Source organism: Benincasa hispida, chromosome 9, assembly GCF_027475165.1.
Source record: "Benincasa hispida cultivar pf3 chromosome 9, pf3_genome.v1.1, whole genome shotgun sequence".
NCBI lineage: Eukaryota > Viridiplantae > Streptophyta > Magnoliopsida > Cucurbitales > Cucurbitaceae > Benincasa > Benincasa hispida.
Window position 1 is genome coordinate 25,497,739 of NC_143486.1, and position 22,308 is coordinate 25,520,046.

Here is a 22,308-nt window from a genome sequence, read left to right on the forward strand (position 1 = left end):
GACATGCATTTGTTATATGTTATAAGTGTTATAAAAGATATACTATGCATGCTTAGTTTTAATATAAATGTTATATTAAAACATCTTTGTTTGAAGGAAGCATATTATAGATGAATGCTCTAGGGTTATAATTATTATAATTTATTTTATAATTGTTATAAAATAACCTAGACTTCTAAAATCTATAACAAAGATAAGATGCATGCTCACTTAGGGTTAACCATCGAGCAATCCCAATTTTCATAGAAAATAGGTCGATATCTTGTAAAACCGAAGTTACAAGAAAACTCACCCGGCAAGATCTTGGCAAAAAGTCAGATAAAATGACTAAGGTTGAAGGTTTTTAAGTTGACGGTTCACGGAACACCTACTACCTGGAGATCGAGCCGGCGTCTGAGTTAGGTTAAATCGATTTTATGAGCATGCGTGAGCGATGTGAGTAATAAAATTTGTTTATCACCTAGACATCGTAGGTTAAAAATCTAGTATAAAAGTTATACTCGGATGAATCACCTAGACTTAGGATATGTTTAGTTAGCCGAAATGTATCGCTAAGTATTTTATACCCTAACCGTCTAGAACACTTCAGCTGAGAGAAGTAATGTACTTTTAGCTCTAGCGTCCCTAAGAGTTCACACCGTGAGATTCATGCTTGGCTTTGGGCCGCCTTGGGAGCGGACTCCATTCGGAGAGTGTTTGCATGAGTCAATACCAAGGTGAATAGGGGAAGTTGTTCATAGTAAGTGGGAGAAGGAAGTGTGTCAACACATCCTACGGTCTCTTCCATTAGGTCGCACCGTGAGATTCCTATAATGCGCCTGCATGTCTGCCCTGGAGCGACCTTACCAATCGGAGGGCTGTATTATAGGATTCGGAACTCCGCGAACTCTAGAAATTGATAGGGTCTCTCAGGTCCGTTTTCATTCTTGTCTTTCCAACTTCGGGAGCATAATGATTCCGATCTTTGAGGTCTGAAAATGGAGGGTCACACTTACGAGAATTACTAAGTGTTAGTAAATTCTTGACCAAAGTAGCGATAACTGAGTTACTATAGGAATAAGAGTTATTCTGGTGATAGTATCTAGTCAAGATAGTCTTGGTTCAACGGAGGAATAGTCGATCACCCCTCGGTGAAGGTTATTCTAAACCATTGAAATATCGTTGCAAAATATAATAATGAAGGTACATTATTAGTTTTTTTGCTAAACTTGATTGGATTTAAAAGATTAATGTTTTTTTACTAAAAAGGATATGTTTTTCTTTTCAGCATGACTAGCTCTTTAGATCAACTATTAGCTTCTGAAAAACTTAACGGCGACAACTACTCAACATGGAAAACAAATCTGAATTCAACACTAGTAATAGATGACCTGAGATTTGTCTTAACTGAGGAATGTCCTCAGGCCCCTGCCTCGAAAGAAGCACAAGGTAAATATGATTTACTAGTTGCTGAAACATGTTTAGTGGAGTATGATACCTCAACCTGGATATTGGATTCAGGAGCCACTAATCATATTTGCTTCTCTTTTCAGGAAACTAGTTCCTGGAAAAAGCTTAAAGAAGGCGAGATCACCCTCAAGGTTGGAACATGAGAGGTTGTCTCGGCCGAAGCAGTGGGAGACTTGAAGTTGTTTTTCAACGATAGATATATCATACTTAAAGATGTTTTGTATGCTCCTAAAATGAGACGAAATTTAATATCTATCACATGTATATTGGAACAAATGTATAAAATATCTTTTGAAGTTAATGAAGCGTTCATTTTCAGAAAAGGTATTCAAATTTGTTCTGCTATACTTGAAAACAACTTATATAAGTTAAGACCAACTAAAGCAAAATTTGTCTTAAATACTGAGATGTTTAGAACAGTCGAAACTCAGAATAAAAGACAAAAAGTTTCTTTTAATACCTATCTATGGCACTTAAGACTTGGCCACATAAATCTCAAAAGGATTGAAAGATTGGTTAAGAATGGACTCCTAAATCAGTTAGAAAACAATTCTTTACCTCCATGTGAGTCTTGTCTTGAGGGAAAAATGACTAAGAGATCTTTTACTGGAAAAGGTCTCAGAGCCACAATCCCTTAGAACTCGTACATTCGGACTTCTGTGGACTGATGAATGTCAAAGCTCGAGGTGGGTATGAATATTTCATTAGTTTTATTGATGATTATTAAGGTATGGTCATATTTACCTAATGCATCACAAGTCTGATTCTTTTGAAAAGTTCAAAGAATATAAGGCTGAGGTTAAGAACCAGTTAGGTAAAATTATTAAGACACTACGATCAGATCGAGGTGGGGAGTACATGGACTTAAGATTCCAGGACTATATGATAGAACATGGAATCAAGTCACAACTCTCTGCACCTAATATGACTCAGCAGAACGGTGTATCTGAAAGAAGAAACAGAACCTTGTTGGACATGGTTCGCTCAATGATGAGCTTTGCTAAGTTACCTGATTTCTTTAGGGACATGCATTAGAGACTATTGTTTATATTTTGAATAACGTTCACTCTAAAAGTGTTTCAGAAACACCTTATGAGCTATGGAAAGGGCATAAAGGCAGTTTACGTCACTTTAGGATTTGGGGATGCCCGACACACGTGTTGGTGCAAAATCCTAAAAAAATTGGAACGTCGTTAAAAAATATGCCTATTTGTAGGTTATCCAAAAGAAACAAAAGGTGGTCTATTTTACGATCCTCAAGAGAATAAGGTATTTGTATCGACAAATTCCACATTCTTAGAGGAATACCACATAAGAAGTCATCAATCTCGCAGTAGACTAGTATAGAATGAAATTTCCAAAGACACTACAGATAGAGCTAATTCATCTACTAAAGTAGTAGATAAAACTAGTACATCTGGTCAATCACATCCTTCTTAAGAGTTGAGAATGTCTCGACGTAGTGGGAGGGTTGTTCATCAGCCTGACCATTACTTGGGTTTAACAGAAACACAAATCTTCATACCTGATGACGGCATAGATCCGGATCCATCGACTTATAAACAGGCAATGAAAGATGTAGACCGTGATCAGTGGGTCAAAGCCATGGACCTTGAAATGGAGTCTATGTACTTCAATTCTGTCTGGAAACTTGTAAATCAACTAAATGATGTAAAACCAATTGGTTGTAAGTGGATCTACAAGAGTAAACGAGACCAAGCCGGTAAAGTATAGACTTTTAAGGCTCGACTTGTGGCAAAGGGTTATACCAAGAGAGAGGGAGTGGACTATGAAGAAACTTTCTCTCCTGTTGCCATACTTAAGTCGATTAGAATATTCTTATCCATTGCCATCTTTTATGACTATGAAATTTGGCAGATGGATGTCAAGACAGCCTTTCTAAACGGCGATCTTAAAGAGAGTATCTATATGGCTCAACCATAGGGGTTTATTGCATAGGGTCAAAAAAAAGGTTTGTAAGCTTCAAAAATCCATTTATGGGTTGAAACAAGCTTCTAAATTCTGGAATATAAGGTTTGATACTACGATCAAATCTTATGGCTTTGAACAGAACGTTGACGAGCCTTGTGTTTACAAGAAGATCATCAATTCTACTATAGCGTTCTTAGTTTTATATGTTGACGATATTCTACTCATGGGGAATGAAGTAGGTTACTTAATTGACATCAAGAAATGGCTAGCAACACAGTTCTAAATGAAATATTTAGGAAATGCGCAGTATGTTCTCGGGATTCAGATTATTCGAAATTGCAAGAACAGAACACTAGTCGTGTCTCAAGTAACTTATATAGACAAAATGTTGTCTAGGTAAGATGCAGAATGCCAAAAGAGGTCTGTTACCTTGCAGATATGAAATTTATTTGTCAAATGATCAATGTTCTAAGACACCTCAAGAGGTTGAGTATATAAGATGCATTCTCTATGCTTCCGCAGTAGGGAGACTGATGTATGCAATGTTATATACTAGATCTGACATATACAGTAGGGATAGTCAGTAGGTATCAATCCAATCCTGGATATAATCATTGGACTGCCATTAAGAATATCCTCAAGTATCTTAGGAGAACGAGGAACTACATGCTCGTGTATGGCACTAAGGATTTGATCCTTACTGGATACACTGACTCTGATTTTCAAACCGATAAAGATGCAAGAAAATCTACATCGGGATCAGTGGTCATTTTGAATGAAGAAGCAGTAGTGTGGAGAAGTGTGAAGTAAAACTGTATTGTGGACTCCATAATGGAAGCTGAATACGTAGCTGCATGTGAAGTAGAAAAGGAAGCAGTATGGTTGAGGAAATTCTTGACAGATTTGGAAGTCGTTCCAAATATGCATCTGCCTATCACCTAAGATAACCAAAAAGCCACAAGCGCGGCAAGCATATTGAGCGCAAATACCATCTGATCCAGGAGATTGTACATCGTGGAGACGTTGTAATAACCCAGATATCTTCTGAGCAAAACATTGTTGATCCTTTTACAAAGGCCCACGGCTAAAGTGTTTGAAGGTCGCCTACAGAGTCTAGGTCTACAAAGTTTGTAAACTAGGACAAGTGGAAGAACTTTTAGGTATATGCCCTAGTTTATTGTATTCATATGTTTATTGTACTCATCTGTTTCTCACTTAAATTCAACATTGTGATACTCCACTAGGAGTTTTAGTCCAAGTGGAAGTTTGTTGGATTTTATGTCCTAAAACTCGTAGTTTGTAAATTAATAAACATATTCTGTTTTGTTTTTCGATAAAAATGTTATTGAAATTGTAATCTTGAATCCAATAAACTAAGGTCCTGAGGCTATTTAATGTAGTTTGAACTTTATGTAGTGACATAAATGTGGATCAAGTTCAAATATATAGCTAAAATGGTCTATAGCATATGAATAAGGTTGGGCGCTTTATTCTGAGGACACTATGGATAAGGCCCACTTTGTAGTTAGTACAAACGATGTGATTCTAAATCATTCATATAGAGATATGTGAGTGGGGGCATTCTATGCAATGAGTTTGCATAAGACTGAACCATGAAATAGTCACTTTTTACGTTCTAAATGTCGTTTTATGTATAAAACTGTCTATTTTGTTAATTGATGACCTAGGTAACTTAATCTTAATCCTGAGTTAACTACGAACTCATGTTCACTCGGAATTATTCTTAGATCTGTATAGGTGAGGGCAGCTCATCATTGCTGGCCCAATAAGCCTCTCATTTCAGGGATATGATCGGGTAGATAGCTGGAAACATAGGGTACAAGACGGAATTCACTCCTACCCGTTATAGGGATAATAGATAGGTTGTTCCCTTTAGTACTGAATCCAAGTCTTGAACAAGGGGCCTCACCCTCTCTTTGGCTTGAGAGGGATTCGGTTTATAGGTTGGACCTTAAACCAATTGTTCATTAGAGGATCAGTGGAACTTAAGAAATAAGATATAGTCTTGGGGATAAAACGGTTCTTATGACCCAACCGAGATTATGAACAACCTGTGAAGGATTAGCTTACTTATCATGGTTATATTAAATGGACATAAATATATCTATAGTGAGGGGAGTGCAACTACGGGACTATAGTGGAATGACTCGTGAGTTAATGAATGTTGATTAGCTCTGTCTAAAGAGTTTAGCCAGCTAATCTTGAATCGTTGGAGCCCATGATCTATAGGTCCATTAGGTTCCCCTACTAGCTCATATGGAATAAACTTAGAACAGTATGATAGAATAATTCAAATTGTTCAAATTAGATGAAGTGAGAGAAACCGACAAGAATATGTGATATTGTGGTCGGGTTTTCAGTTTAGAGATACAGCTTTAATATTTAAATGTGATTTAAATATCAAGAATATGAATACGTTCATATTCGGAAGCTCGGAAATAATGGAAATGATCAAAGATGTAAAAAGTCAAAGAGTTGACTTTTGACTTTGAAAAGTCAAACTTTGACCAACCTTATATTCAAATGTGATTTGAATTTCGAGAAAATGAATGTGGATCTATGCTCGGGAGGTCAAAATTAGTCAACACGAAAAAAATCATAAAAAGTCAAAATGTTGACTTTTTTGTCAAAGTTTTACTTTGACCAAATGACTATTTTGCCCTTTGACTAAAGTTAGTGAGAAAATCCAAATTTTTATTAGATAATTCTACTAACAAAATAGTGGGCTAGGTTTTGGGGAGACATTAAGCCCACTTAGATAGAAGATTCTAAGTGTTGGGTTTTTATGGATTTGTTTCATGCAAATGTTGCATGGTTTTTTCTATAAAATGGGCTTTCAATTATGGATGAAAGATTTTTTGGCCATTTTTCCAAAACTGTTTTCAAAATTGGGCTGGTAAAATAAAAAATAAAAAACTTAAACTCAAATTCATTCTTACTTTCCATCCCTTTTCTCTCTTTCGGTTTTCTTCATCCATCGGGTCCCACAACCCGGTTCTGAGTCCAAAAGATAGTAGGTCAACTCTAGTGGTGATCCGAAAAAGTTTGGGCCGAGATTCAGCGAGGAAAAGCGTTTTTCGGGAGCTACAAAGATTGTGTCCATCCCTTGTATTTACTGTTTTTCCTTCAATTGGATGCTAATTTCCTTTTAATTAAAAGCAGTTAGAGTGTAATTAGGTCCTTTTTTCACTGCATATGTCTCATGTTTCATCAGTTAAGATCTAGAGCAACTGCTAAACTGAATAAAATAATTAGGAACAACTTAATTAGGCATTCGATGCAAATTTCTCCTAAGTTAGACAAATGCTATTTGATTGAAAAAGTCAAATCAATACACAACTCCAACTTAACTTCTGTTACTTGACGGTCTAAGAACCTAACAATTACGGATTAGGTGTAAACCTAAACTGTGAATTACACGTACTTGATAAATTTGTCAGATTATTTCAAACACATTCAACCAAATTAATAAGATATAAGAGACACACGTCTTGGGTTCTTAGCCTAAGCATACCAAGGACTCCCTCATGGTAGTGCCCAATTCCAGTTCCAGAGTGTTCAATTGAAGATTAGTCTTCAAAGGTAAGGTATTCTAAAACCCTGAGTTTTTTTTGTTAATGAGCATGTTGTAATTTTATAAACGCATAAACCGTATTTCTTTTCTATAAAATTTAGTTTTGTGTAAAAATGGGATTTGAGACGATCCCACTTCCGCTCAAGGTTTCCCTTCAATGAGATCCTTCGGCTTGAACTAACCAAATAACAATCCACCAAGGTCTCAATTGAGTGGGGAAGAAGAGATATAGAGAAAATCTCATAAGTGTGGAAATTCTTATCTCAAATTGTCCTTTTTTTTTTAGTGAGAGGCTAGGTCAATTTTAAAGAAATTTACGTCGTAGCGTTGCAATGCTAATACAAGCATAGAAACATTGCCCTTCACTAAGCATGCGCGAATACTTCGTTGGAGTTCATAACGCCGCAACGCTAGATACAGCGTTGCAACACTCTCAGAAATGGGGCTCTCGAGTCTACAGCGCCGCAATGCTACAAGCAATACTGATACTATTGCCTTACAGCGTGTGTTATGCTCGCATGGAGGGTAGCAACGCTCTATAGAGGCATTTTGGTAATTTTGCACTCTTCTCCACGATTGAGGCTACGGAGCTCTAACTTGGTTTGTTTAAGTCCCGTTTCGGCTCTAAACATCCATTCTACCTCATAGTTGCTCAAGACCTACAAAATGGATAACGCCGCATAAAATTTCATGAACGAGCCCGAATTAAACTAAGAAAGATAACATTTTTACGATGCTATCAAGATAAAGGAGGAAAATGAGAAGGAAAGAAAAAGAAATTCACATCATAAAAAAAAATTTTAAAAAAAAAAAAAAAAAAAAAAGCTAATATAAATTACCTATGTCGTCCACTCCTGAATAATAGGGATTTAAATCTTTAATCTATTGATTAAAAAAAAGGCAAATATTAATTTATATACTAAATATTTGAGATCGTATCAATTAAAATCATGAATAGTAATTGTATCAATTAAAATCATGAATAGTAATTGTATCAATTTAGACTCTAAATTTTCATAGATTTATCAATACATTCCCCTTAAATTTTGAGTTTGGTTTCAATTTAGCCATTCATCAACTTATTAGTTTCATATGGGAATTCAGCTCGTATTGTTTTTCTCAATCAGATTGAAAGAAGTGTAAGAATAATTTTCTTAGAGTTCATAGTGAAAGTAGAGGAGACATATTGAGAGTTCATTGGGAAAGTAGAAGAGACAATGAGGTATATGTTATATGTTATTGTTTGTTCTCAATTGTTCATTAATTTTGTTATCGCTTCCGGAGTAGTTTGACAAGGAGCCATGGGCCTTCAATACAATAACTTATTAGATAATTAACAAGTGCAAAAAGTTTCAGTAAATACTCAAAATTAGGAAATTTATAATAATTCCACAATTATTAACCTTTGAATAAAAATAAATTTTCATGATAAAAAAAATTTGAAAAATAATAATTTTCTAAGATTAGTACATCTTTGAAAAAGTTTTTTCGAAAGATTTATTTGGAGGTTTTTCAACGGTTATTGTTGAAGGTCTAAAATATTTCTTTTTTGAAGATTGTGACCTTCGAAAATGGTCAGCTTTCTTGTAGCGACAATAGAAGTGATAGAAATTATATTTGATTTGTCGATAAAAATGAACATGTATTATTAAAATGTACATTAGGATGAAAGCATATAAAGAGCTAGCCCCTAGCTTGCATTATGAAGTTTTCATACATTGTAAAATATGAATAATTTGGACATTAATAGGTCCATTCTTTAGGAAGGAATATCTCTTGGGATGAATTGGTTTGATTTTGGGACATGGAGCAATTTGTGGATGTTACATCTTTGCCCTTCTTGTTTTTCACTATTGAGTTGCATTCTCTACCCTTTTGGTTGCTTTTGGGTTCTGCAATATATAAGTCATGACGAATAGTATTTTTTGTCAATAAAAACTTTGCATTATTTTTAAAAAAAAAAATTAAAAAAATCCCTCAGCAAATCATTAAAATCTTGTCAAATTATAATTTCATTTCAATGGTTTGATTTCCTTTCTATAAGTTGACTTTTTCACAACTTATAACTATAAATTTATATTACAATTTCACAAATCCACAATAATCTTTAACAATTTTGTTTTATAACATCACAAATAAAAAATTGGCCCACTATTTTTCTTTTATTTTTTTATATTTAAAAGTTTTTCAATTTGATCCTAAAAGTATATTTAGAAAAAAAATCATTGGGAGTTGTGACTCAATGAACCATTGAAATTGGATTTGGATATCATGCATAGTTTAAAGGATCTGTTCTATGTGTTAGGAGAGGTGGGCTAGCAAATAAAAAAGTAAAAGGAAAATGCAATTACCCCTTAATTTGTTTCATAATATATATAGATATAAGTTTTCCCTTTCATTTATAGATTATTTAAAAGATTACAATATTACCTCCCCTAAAAATTTTAGAATAAAAAAATATTTCATATATAAAAAGTAAAAATATCATTTTAATCATTGTATTTAAGTGTCTAATTTAAGTCCCAAATTTTTAATAAATATTAAATTTACTCCCTACTGCTAGGTTTAGTGTTGTTTTTTTCAAAAAGTTTTTGTTATCTATTAACATTTTCACTATATATTTTGAAAACATATTCATATAAAATTATTATTATTATTTAGTCAATTTTAATAAAAATGGATTTCAAGTAGAATGACTAAAATTGAACAAACTCGGAAATACAAGATTGAAATGATATTTTAATCGTATTAAAATGATAAGATAAATAATGTATTACCATACCTTTGCGGGAGGAAATTTGCAATCCTAATGCTTGAACATCGAGATTAAGAGCTTGAACAACACGAGCAGGAACAAGCACCATGGAGCAAGCTGCATATAATTTCACAATTTAAAGTCTAAAAATAGGAATCCCAAGTATGAATTATTATTATTTTTAATTATTATCATTTTCAATTCAAAAAGTATGGATTAACCTTGTTTCACATGCATGCATTTTTTTTTTTTTTTTTTTTTTTTGTGAAGCAACATGCATATTGTAATTTAAGAAAAACATTACCATTTTTGTTGTTTTTTTTTTTGTAGAATACGCCATTTATGTACATTTAAAAATAATAATAATAAAAGAAAACTTTTATCAGATATCTATCTAAACAAGTTTTAATTAAAAATGTGTAATGTAAATAAAAAGTTGCTTAAATAATATCTTTAAATTAAAGAAAAATTTGTTTATCCTTTATTGTTCTGATAACCATGCCTAAAATCAATGTCATGTCAAACGTAAAAGTACACCCTCAATCCAAAATTTCTTTTTCCAAAAATAATTAAAAAAATGATAATTTTTTATTGAACAGCTAATCGGATGGGTTGTTATTATATACAAAAAAAAAAAAAAAAAAAAAAAAGTGACTTTCTTTTATTAAAAAAAATGACTTTCTAAACATATTCTAAATCTATCAAATATAGGAATATGTGCTTATATGGTAGGAGTTTGTTGACATATACTGAATACAAAAATCATATATATATGGCAATTGTTGCTATTTATTTTATTTTTAACAGATACAAATATAGTATGACAATATTCTTCGTTTAATATTTTTAGTATAAGTCCTCATTTATTATATAGTAACAGAACAATGGCGAATTTGGGGTTGGATTTAATGCAATAAGATAACATTCAAAGAATATATATTATATTTTCAATTGGTCGATTTTTATTTAATTGTGATGACATGTATATAGTTGAGAGAGAGTACATATATTCTGTTTTTGTTTTTTAAAAATATATATTCTATTTTAATTAATTATAAGTATAATTAGCAATCAAGAGCCAAATTCTTCTCTCTCTCTGTTTCTTCTTCTTCATGTCCTATGGAAATAGGTACGCACGAATACAGAGTTCTTCCCCTGTTTCTTCATTTTTATTTTTTATTTTTTATTTTTTTTTTAACTCTCAATGGACAAAAGAAATTATTGAATAATTAAAGATGAATCGGAATCGGAATAATACCTGGCTTCTTATTTGGTTGGTAACTGGTGCCGCCTGTTCCTCGAGGAAGAAAAACGCCGGTACCGCCTAATTGCCGGCCGGAATCGAGAAAAATCGCTTGCATTCCATGTCCTCCAGCCGTCCAATTCGTCTCCGCAGCCGCTGGTTTTTGTCTCTGGTGCGGCCGAGAACAGACATTATTGTACTTCGATTTCTGATTCTAATTCAATTTCACCGAATCAGAAACGTAATCGAAAATTGCAATCGTAAACCTAGGGTTTGAGACAATGAAAGAAACTAAAATCGCAATCAAAAGTGCTAATAATACCGTACCGGTGAAAGAGAGAAATCGGACGGCGATAACAGAGGACGATCGTGGCGCCGATGGAGGAAGTAAGGTTGTTGTATGTGGTGGTGGTGTTGCTTCATATACACCTGATGATCATCAAAAAGAAAAAATCAAGACGGAATGTAAGGCTAATTTTCTCGGAAGATTTTCGTTTCCTGAGAAACCAACAGGGGGAAAAAAAAAAGGAGAGGAATTAAGAGAACCTTGATATCGCAAGCTTCATCAAGAACTTGAGTAGGAAGCCATGGCATTGCTTCTTCTACGCGAAGTTCGTCGGCAGCCATGGAAGTGAAACAGAGAAAGAGAGAGAGATTTTGGTTTTCAGTTTTTGTTCCTCTCTCTAGATATCGGAAATTGATGAGAGAAAGAGTTGAGCTCCAATGTCTTACCTGTAACTTAACTAAATATATAGTTACGCGGAGAAGGAAGAGGGAGATTGGAGGATTAAAAAATTATAAATAACTAAATAAAATACTTTTTATCTCTATGTTTTTTAAACTCATTTTCATCCATCTCCTTATTTAATTTTGGAAAAAAATATTTAAAAAGGTATCCAAAATTTTGTCACATGACAATTTGATGAGCTGTACAAAAATAATGTAATCTGAGTTGATTTTTTCTCTTCAAATTTTAATCTCTCAAAATTAATTTTTATTTAAATTTTGTGCAATAAAATAGAAGAATATGTTTCTAAAATTTATAGTGATAATGCTAATAGATAATAAAAAAAAATTGGATTTTAGGTTTACGTTTTTGATGTTTTGACATACTATTTTGATTGATCTCTTATTTGAAAAGATATATTTTTCAAATGGCATTCTCTCTATTATTTTTATATGATGAGACTAGGTTGTAATGGTATATTTTTGCTTTGCTTTAAAAAAAATAATGTCCTTTTTAAAAAAAAAAAAAAAAAAAAGTAAACAATAAACTAGCATAAACTATTTTATTGGTAGGTAATGAAACTAAAATCGAATATTCAAAAATACAATAACAAAAGTTGAAGTTTCAAAATTTAGAAACTAAAATCAAAGTTTAAAATGTTGACCTCGACAAAAATGTCACAATTTTATGAGAATGTAGATGAAAATATAGATGTCAACTAATATTTTTAGAACAAATAAAATTTTGAAAAAAATAGTAGATAAACAATATATGATGTTTAAACTAGCTAACATTTCATTATCTACTATTATATTTATATCAATTATATTTATATTACTAACATTTTATTGTTTACTTGTTTATATTTGATTGATTTTCCTAATGAAAAAAATTATCCATCTCTTGTCAAGCGAAATTTTAATATCAATATTAAAATAGTATTATTACACTTTTTATTAATAAAAAGTAAAATTAATAAATAGAGGATCCAAAAAGTTAAAATTTCATATTTTAATTCACGCGCTTCCAAACCAACCCGTTACTTTTTTCTTCTGTACAGCCATACATACGTCGTCGTTTTGATTTACGAAAGAAGAGAATAATTTTGGTGGTTTAACATTGATTGGAATTCCCTTAATTTGTGCTAAACGTTTCAATACGTTGGCGTGTTAAATTACAAATTTACCCCTAAAGTTCGAGTTATTAATATTTAGGTTAAATTATACAAAAATATCTAAACTTTATAGTTTGTGTCAAAAACACCCTTAAATTTTCAAAAATTTCAAAAATATCCTTAAACCTACAAAAAGAGCTAAAAAAAACACTGTTACCATTAGTTTTGGATGAAAACCGTTAGTGGTTAGTGTTTTGTGTCAAAAACACCCCTAAACTTTAAAAAGTTTCGAAAATACCTTTTAACTTTTAAAAAAAATAAAAATAAAAAATACCTTTATTGTATATATGAACAAAAATTGTTAATATCGTCTTACTTCTCTATTTTTCCTCTTTTTTCTCTATTCTCTTATTCAATACTTTTTTTCTCGCTTTTTTGTGCGGTTTCACATTTTTTTTTTATCTAAAATTAAATAAATAAATTTCTACACTTTAGTTAAGGCATATGGCAAACTATAATCAGAATAGATAGAATAAAAAGCACCCAGGGGATATTATGATGTAAATGTTTTAACAAAGTTGTATGTTAGTAGTTGATGTGTGTTAATAGCCAAATACATTTTTTTTATTTAACTATTTATCGTTTGGTATATTTTAACGGAGATTTGATTTTGGAATTTTGTGAGATTTTATATTTTAACTCTAAATTTTGGTTTCTTTTTTTTTTTTTTTTTGTTACTGAAAAAATTGGTATAAAAATTGAAAGGAAATGAGAAAAATGAGAGTATATCTATATAAAAGAAGGATATGTATATAATTTGTTTTAAAATTGGTTTTTTTCAAACTTAAGAAAACGTCAAATAAATTTATCCCGTAATCATAGGAACATTTTTAAACTTTTTTTTTTTTAAATAGAGTTATTTTTGCAGCAAGGTAATAACGATCTCTGTTCATATATTAACAATAAGAGCATTTTTTAACCTTTTTTTTTTTTAAGTATAAGATTCTTTTTCAAATTTTTGAAAGTTTAATGATATTTTTTAAATAAAACTTTAAAAGTTTCAATTTAACACTAACGGTAAGGGTGTTTTTTTAACTGTTTTCGAAAGTTTAAGAGAATTTTTGAAACTTTGGAAAGTTTGAAGGTTTTTTTTTACACAACATACAAAGTTCAAGGGCATTTTTTATAATTAGCCTAATATTTATTTAGCTCAACAATTGAGTGTAATTTTAAGACTTATGTATTGATTTGGCTCAAATTGACTATTATAATAAACTTATCATTTTAAAGGTTGATGGTTCATTCTCCACCTTATGATTATTCAACTAATGATAATAATAATTTTTTAAAAAAAGTTTTGACTAATTTTATATTTTTTTAAATTGGTTGCCCTACTCTTCCTCCTTCTCCTTCTTCTTCTTCTCCTTCTTCTTCTCCTCCTTCTTCTTCTTCTCCTTCTTCTTCTTCTTCTTCTTCTTTGTTTAGTAGGATCCTTAGTTTTTAATTTGATGTGTAATAGGTCATGAATTTACAAAATTGTCTAATGAACTAGAGATCTATTAAATATAATATTGAAATTTTTAAAATCAATAGAGACGAATTAAAAACTTTGTTTAGAGACAAAACGCCCAAATAAACACAAATAAAATGATGACTAAATTATAAATTTGATCATCCATTTATTTTATAATATTATTTATTTAATCCTTTAACTTTTAGTCAATTAAGTCTATTTCTTAATTTTGTATTTAATAGATCAATGTCGTTAATTAAATTTTTTTTTTCTAGTACAAATTTGGGGTAGGAAAATTTGAACTATAGACCTGTTGATTCTCAACGCATATAGGTGTCCGTTAAATTAAGGTCTTATTGACAAATAAATTAGACTCATGACGTGTATTGTTGACTATATTAATTTAAAATATATGGTATGATTTCACAACTTAGACTTGCCATGGACTAATTCGGAGGGTGCTATTTGTAAATTACAATCACACCAAATTGTATAATTTGATGTTGTAGAAGGTCCATCAACTTCATTTACTTGCTCAAATTTTGTATAAAATTAAACAAAAATAATAACTTAATCATGTAATCGTTGTATTTATAGAATTCTAATGAAAATATTGTTGGATTTCACTTTTAAATCGAAAAATATAATACTTCAGTGGTTTTTTTTTTAATATAATAAACCTGAACTATGAAAATTTAAACTTTCAACTTCAATGGAAGAAGTATACATCATTAAACTTTATTCACATTTTTTAGTACAATTAATAAGATATGTGGATTTGAATCTCCGACACCAAATGATCCGGTAGTACAAATTAATTATCGTCAAGTTGTGCTCACTTTGGCAATCTACATTCATGTTGGCCCTAAATCCATTAAAATATGTTTAAATTAGCTAATCAAGACCCCTTTTGGCAACCATTTTATTTTTTTGTTTATGTTTTTTAAAATTAAGCCTATGGATACCACTTTTACCTTCTAATTTCTTCATTTTTTTATCCACTTTTCACTAATGGTTTAAAAAATCAAGCCAATTTTTGATAACTAAAAATAGTAACTTTCAATTGTTTTGTTATTGGAATTTGGCTAAGAATTCAACCATTGTACTTAATGAAATATGATTAATTTTCTTGTTAAAAAAAAATAGTTACCAAACAGGACTTAAAACATCATAAAAATCAAATTCAAAATGTACGAAGATTTTAATATATATATATATATATCAATTACTACTAAATTATGTGCATGTTGGCACCTTAACTAGGGAAGATACATTTGAATTTGGCCATTTAACACATTATAATAACCAAATTGAAAATGTGAACTCACACCATAAGAAACTAGGAAAGGGCAAAATTGGAATTTGGTGAAAAAGTAAGTAGAAGGAGTTGGGTTGGGCTAACAAACTTTTTTTTTTCTTTTTTATTTTTTAAGGCTAGCCCTTGGCCTTCACTTTGGTTGTTGCACTTTTTCTGCAACTAAAGCCATGTTGCTACTCCACAATAATTATTAATCCTTTTATTTCACCTCCAAATGTTTTCCTATTTATTTTTCCTAATCCCATTTTCTTTATTTTTTCAATTATATTTATTTAAAATTAATTGGAAGCCTCTTTATTCTCACCAACCCAACCCATTCTTAACCAAAAACATCTCTCTTTTCATTTGGCCATAAATGTAAGTGTAACGGACATAAAATACATTTAAAAAAAAAAAACAAAAAAATTAATAGAAGTATCATAAAAATCACAATAAGAAAATTAATTTTGTTTAGAAATAATAAAATAAAATTTTGAGCATATAATTCATCTAATTTAATCAATAAGTCTAAGATATATAATCATTTTATTACAAGAATGTTATTTAAAGTAATCAATTGTTACTATTGTTATCGCAAGTCAATAAATGATTAATGAATTCATTTTTAAAAAAAGAATACCACGAATCTTTTTGCAAAAATTAAATTAAGCAATGTCAATTTTTGAAAATTATATTTACTAACATTAAAAAAAAAAAAAAAGATTCCAAACCAAAGATTAATGTTGCATAATTTATAGATTGAAAGTTTGAATCTTCATCCTTAATTGAACCTTGAGGTATTTTAAATTATAATAAAACTAAGTGTTGAACCCATTTTCTAGTCAGCTAATATGTATTTTTGGTATCAAATAACACGTGGCAACTTGTTCTAGTTATGGGTTACCTAGATTAGAATAGAGGATTGATCATGAATCTAAATAAAATAGTAGAGTGGATTAGGATTTTTTTAATTAAAATGTTAAAAATACAAAAATAAATTATAAAAAAAAACCCGATGGACTCATTATATTTTTCATAGAATCTAGTCGTGCTATATTGTTAGTATAATAAATATATAGATTTAAACTATAAACCTCTCGGTCACTTAACCATATAATATGCGAGTTGAGATACCTTTGTTTTAACGGAAAAAAAAAAATCTTAATTACACGTTTTAGATGATAAAATTAAATTTATACAACTTTACAAAAGTAATGGATGATAACATGTCTTCAATTGAGATTTCAAATGTTTTTAACTTTAAGAAAATATCAATTTATACTCCTGAACTTTGGGTGTTATATCAAATTACACCCTAAACTAATAATTGTATTAATTTAAACCTCAAACTTTGGGGTTGTATCAGTTTAAACCTCAAATTAATAATTATATCAATTTAAACTCTGAACTATTATAAGTGCATCAATTTAAATCCTAAAATTTTATGATAGTGTCAACTTAAACCTTCCATTATGTTTTATTTGATTACACTTGTGAAAGTTCGATATTTAAATTGATACATTTATGAAAATCCAAGATTTAAATTGATACATTTATGAAAGTTCAGGGTTTAAATCGATACAATTATTAATTTGGAGTTTAAAATGATACAACTCCAAAAGTTCAAGGTTTAAATTGTTACAACCCTCAAAGTTTAGAGTTTAAATTGACATAATTATTTGTTTAGGGTTTAAATTGATACTTTTTCTTATATATTTCAATGACCTTTATATAGTGATATTATATTTTTCCTTTTTTTTTTTGTTGACATTTTTGCCTTTACATTTTGAAAACTTGATGAATTATATAATTGGTTTGACTTTATGAAATGATGAAGGTCTTATTTGATTAAACAATGTACTTGAAGAGGGGACAAGAGTTAGAAATAAGAATTGGGGTTGAGGTATATTATGTTAGTTGGCCTTTCAGTTCAATTATAAAACCAAACCAAACAAATTGGAGTAGGTCAACCTTTTAACAAATAGAATTGTCCCTTTTCTCAAAAAAAAAATTTTAAAAAAAAATGTGTTTGGAGTTTAAATAGTTGGTTTAAGTGGATAAGGGGAAAAACATCTATTTAACTTTATTGTGTTAGATGAGAATGGTTTAAAGGCAAAGTGATATAGAACTATTAATATTCTTCACAATATATATATATATATATGTTTCTAAAGTTGTTCAATTTTAGTCTATGTATTTTCATTTGTCTAATTTTAATGTCAATATTATCAATAAATCTTCGATTTATTATCTCAAAGTTATTTTTTACCAAATTTTATCAAATAAGAACAATATTTTTCATGTAAGAAAATACAATATGTGACTATGTTTTCAAAATTTGTAGTAAAAAATATTATTTATATTTCTTATCTTATAGTTTTTTTTTTTAAAAAAAAAATGTGAGTTGTACTAGGTATTAAAAGCGTTATGGTGGGTGGTAGCATGGCATTTCTCTCTTGCTGGAGAGTTTTTCACATAAATCATTGTGTTTTTTTTTTTTTTTTTTTTTTTTTTTTGTGGAAGGTATTTTTTTCTCCTCAAAAAGTGAGATTAATTGGCTTCAAAATTGTCAAAATAAACATAACTCAACTGATACAATGCTTGTGCTATGAATTTCTCCGAGGCAAATGGAAATGAAAGATGAATGGATGAAATGTTATTGTTAGTTAACACAATTTATCAATCATGTAGTTGGTTTAGAAATTAGGCAACATAAAAAAGAAAATAATAAATCAATACTAATAAGCTTAGACTTGGATTGATGGTAGTGGACTTGCTTTTATACTTATTTTTATTTAAAAAAAAAACTAAAATATATCAATTGGATCGATTTTCTATATCTTTATGCACATAAGGATGTAAGGACTTGGCCATAATAGGGATGAAGTAAGGAGAAAGTCCCTTAAGCTAAACGATGGCAAGGATGAAAGATGTATTCTCATTCCCACCTTGTTTCCCTTAATTTAACTTATCATTAGAAAATCTCGAGTCATTGGCTTGTTGGTTACATCAAAGTAACTAAATTTAGTTCCCCTCTAGTCTATGTACATTTAGTAAATCTATAAATTATTTATTACTATGAAGTTAATTTTTATCACGTGTAAATCTTCTTTTTTTGGTTAGTAATACTCGTAACGTGGGTATATATACTTTCAGAATTTGTAAATGAAAGTTTAATAGTGACTATTAAAAAAAAGAAGAAAAAAAAAAGTCGAGGACAAGATTTAAGTAAGGAATTAAATTTGTACATTAAAAAAATAAAAAGGTATATTTTACCACACTTCTCAAACATTCTCAATCTAAAAGCCCATTTCGCCAAACTTCGTGATACAATATTGCACAAACGATTGATGTGCTCCATCAATACATACACCTCAATGATCCAATAATTTTTACTTAGTTCAAGATCTAAATTGATACAACTTCTAAAATATAAGGCTACAACCTATATAGAATTGAACATTAATGGCCACATAAGTATAAACATAAACATATATATATATATATATAAACATTAACCAAAGATAAATAGTGTAACTACCTATGTTGATATTCCCTTGTATTCAAGTTCTCATCTAAGGCAAACAATCATTATAGGTTCATTATATACAAGATAACTGACAACTCTTACTCTGTTTCACTTCCCAAATCTTGCTAGATTAAATTATAAGAAATACTTTCAATCATACCTAAAATTTAAAAGGATACATCTTAACCTTTAGAATTTGAACTCAATGAACCTTTTCAAATTTCAAATAAACCTTTTCAAAAAGACATTTGCATAGGTTATGTTCTATCCATAAATTTAACAGAGGATTGCTTTGGAAAGTAAACCGACTTCCCAAATTTCAAAATCAGAACTCGATATTTTGAAAATATTTTTATAATTTAACCATTCTTTCTTTATATCTACTTGAATCTTAAGTAAACCCATCCTCAATGCACAAGGGAAAACAAAGACTTACAAAAATTAATTCTACCTTTCTGAAACGTGAAGAATATAAGCAATACTTAAAATCAAATAGCCAAATATTATTACATCAGAACCTGACCTTCAAACGAATGTATTAAAACCTGACCAATTGAGGGAACTTGTAAGAGTTTAGATTTACTGTAAATATTATTTGACAATCAACTATCCCAAGGAACATTTTCAGAGTTCATAAATTAGTCAATATCAGCCAGCAGGGGAAACAAAACCTTAACAAATTAAGAATAAAAATATCTCTAAATGCAAAAATTATGTAGGCCACGCATCGAAGTTATTGTAGATAAAATATTGAAAACATCCTTCTTCCTAAAAACCCAGAAAAAAGAATATATAAAACAAAAGGAGAACTTTAGACCATTCAAAACCCGTGAGAAAACAAGAGTAACCATCTTCATCTGGAGAATCTTTCAACAGCTAAATCCAAAATTTTAATAACGCTTAAGAAATTGTATCTCATCACCAAAACATAAGTCTCTAATTAACAAAACAGGTAAATGATCAATCAAGGGGCAACAACAATCCGGCCAGCAACTTGATCGAGATCTCGTCGACCACTTGAAGTAATTCTCCTTCCACTGCAAACCATCCAGACAGAAGAACAAATCAACCAACATAACATTGTTGTAACAAAAGATTAGAATCTGGCATTGAACACAAGCAAACACGGGGTTGTGTTGAATACCATTGGTCATAATAGAATGAAAAATCAGACATAATTCGAGGAAATAAGCTAAACTTAAGAAACTTGTACTCACCCCTTTGGGTCAACGTCAACAATGTTCATCTCCTGCAACTGTTGTAGAATGTGACGGGCAATGGCTCCACTGCTTTCACAGAAGTGTGGAGGACGACTTCCGTTCCTCTTGCTTCCACCATAAATCCGCTTGAATGCCCCAACACCAAGACCTCCTCTCAAGTAGATCTTCCTTGCCATGGATGCTGAACAAGTTTGAAACAGCAATCATAAGTAACCACAAACAGAACACACAAAATGGCAGGCAATAAAATAAAGAAGAAAAAGGGCAACTAACCAGCTCTCACGTAATACCAATCTGCATCATAAGGAGCAAGTTCTTTGAATCTGGCAGTTTTGACAATATCCGCCCATGGCGGAAGTTCAACCTGCTCAGCAGTTATTAACAGAACAAATAAGTTGAAATTAGCTACATTATAGATCATAGTTGATTTACTAGTAAAGATATTATAGATAATCAAGGTTAAACTTATTAGTTAATAGTGAACAAGGAGCATATAATGTAGAAATTTATAACAAATCAAAATCCAAGAACACATGTCTACTAAAATCAAGATTAAAAATCAGTTAATTCAAACCAAGGAGATTAGTAAAGGCCTTATAAATTGTTCCTTTCCTTTATAGGAAACATTCATTGATAGTATGAAATGTTACAGTAGCGGGCGAATACCCAAATCCCGACCGATGGATAATTACAAGAAATTCTTCCATACGGCCAAAAAATAATAATAAGACCATTTAAATCCCAGAAACATAAGGGCTCTGTGAAAGGCTAAAATTTCCAGAAGACTGAAAACATATCTACAAAATGTACAAGATCCCAGAAACAGTTAATGGCAAGTATAAACTCAGTTAAAAAAAAATCATGATTTCTCAGACGAAGCGTATCGAGCAGAGAAAACAAGAACAAAATGATAAATTGTACCCAACCCACGAACTTAAACAACAGATGAAGCATATTCAAAGCGCAAGCAGATAACTTTATAGCCCATTAAGGTCGAACAAAAAAAAAAAAAAAACAGTACCAGATCAATCGAAAAGTCTACAGCCTAAAATTTGCAAACTCCTTGTTAGATTAAAAAAAAAAAACTAACTATAGTAGATGCAAAAGTAAAGAAATAAATGGGAGAAACAATGCAGAATCGAGCACACTCAACAACAGAGCTGGAAACATTGGAACTTCAAATTTAGCATTCACCCCGTTTTCGAAACCAACATCCTAGATTACTCTTCCTTGAATGGAAAATCAATTTGTCTCAGCCAAACAAAAGGGATAAAGGCGAATTGAGAAAAGAAAATGGATACCTTTCCGGATCGCTTGAGATGAGCGGCATAAGCCTTTACAAACTCGTGAGGAGAGACGTCCTTGACGGTCCTAGCAGTGGCCATGACTGTTGAATTCAGTGAGCAAAGGCCGGCAAAAGCTCCGATTGCTGAACTAGGGTTTCCGCCTTTCTCAAACTCTAGGGTTTTCGAAGAAGTGATAAGTGCCCTATATTTATATTCGGAAATTTCTCGTTTTCAACCTGTTTGATTGGTGATATTATTATTATACCCTCTTCATATTTTTTAGTTTCCGTAACTGCCCCTTGACGCTATTTTTTCTTTGAAAAAAAAATAATTCGCTAGCTTATTCTAAATGTATCGAACTACTCAATTTTTTGTGAAAAAAAAACCTCAACCTTTTAAATATATATATAATAAATCTCTCAACTATATGTTTTATATGTCTAAGCGAGCTTAGCTCAACTAAATTAACATGACCATAAAAAAATATGTTCCTAAATAAAAATATTAAAAAATAAAAACCATAAATGTGTGTTTTATATTTCAAGTCCATATAAAGGAAAAGTCCTATCTTTTATGTATAATATGTTGTTGACCTATTAGATGCTTTGTTAAATAAATTTATGATATAATATAATTAACATTCAAAGT

At 30.6% G+C, this 22,308-nt stretch overlaps 2 protein-coding genes across 3 annotated transcripts; both read right to left on the minus strand.

Annotated features, from left to right (window-relative positions):
* Positions 1-8,578: 8,578 nt before the first annotated feature.
* LOC120086955 (uncharacterized) lies at positions 8,579-11,714 on the minus strand. 2 transcript variants are annotated; one of them, XM_039043770.2, is made up of 5 exons: positions 11,521-11,714; positions 11,302-11,403; positions 10,990-11,182; positions 9,759-9,848; positions 8,579-8,868 (listed from the first exon to the last, which is right to left on the minus strand). In XM_039043770.2, exons 1-5 carry the CDS (start codon positions 11,599-11,601, stop codon positions 8,720-8,722), a joined length of 615 nt encoding a protein of 204 aa, XP_038899698.2. In that variant the 5' UTR covers positions 11,602-11,714; the 3' UTR covers positions 8,579-8,719. The 2 variants fall into 2 exon arrangements, with proteins under 2 accessions (XP_038899698.2, XP_038899697.2); XM_039043769.2 differs by having other exon boundaries at positions 10,990-11,188; positions 11,521-11,710.
* Positions 11,715-19,947: 8,233 nt separating this feature from the next.
* LOC120085039 (small ribosomal subunit protein eS19x-like) lies at positions 19,948-21,888 on the minus strand. The gene is made up of 4 exons (XM_039040869.2): positions 21,676-21,888; positions 20,648-20,738; positions 20,372-20,555; positions 19,948-20,191 (listed from the first exon to the last, which is right to left on the minus strand). Exons 1-4 carry the CDS (start codon positions 21,757-21,759, stop codon positions 20,119-20,121), a joined length of 432 nt encoding a protein of 143 aa, XP_038896797.1. The 5' UTR covers positions 21,760-21,888; the 3' UTR covers positions 19,948-20,118.
* Positions 21,889-22,308: the final 420 nt, after the last annotated feature.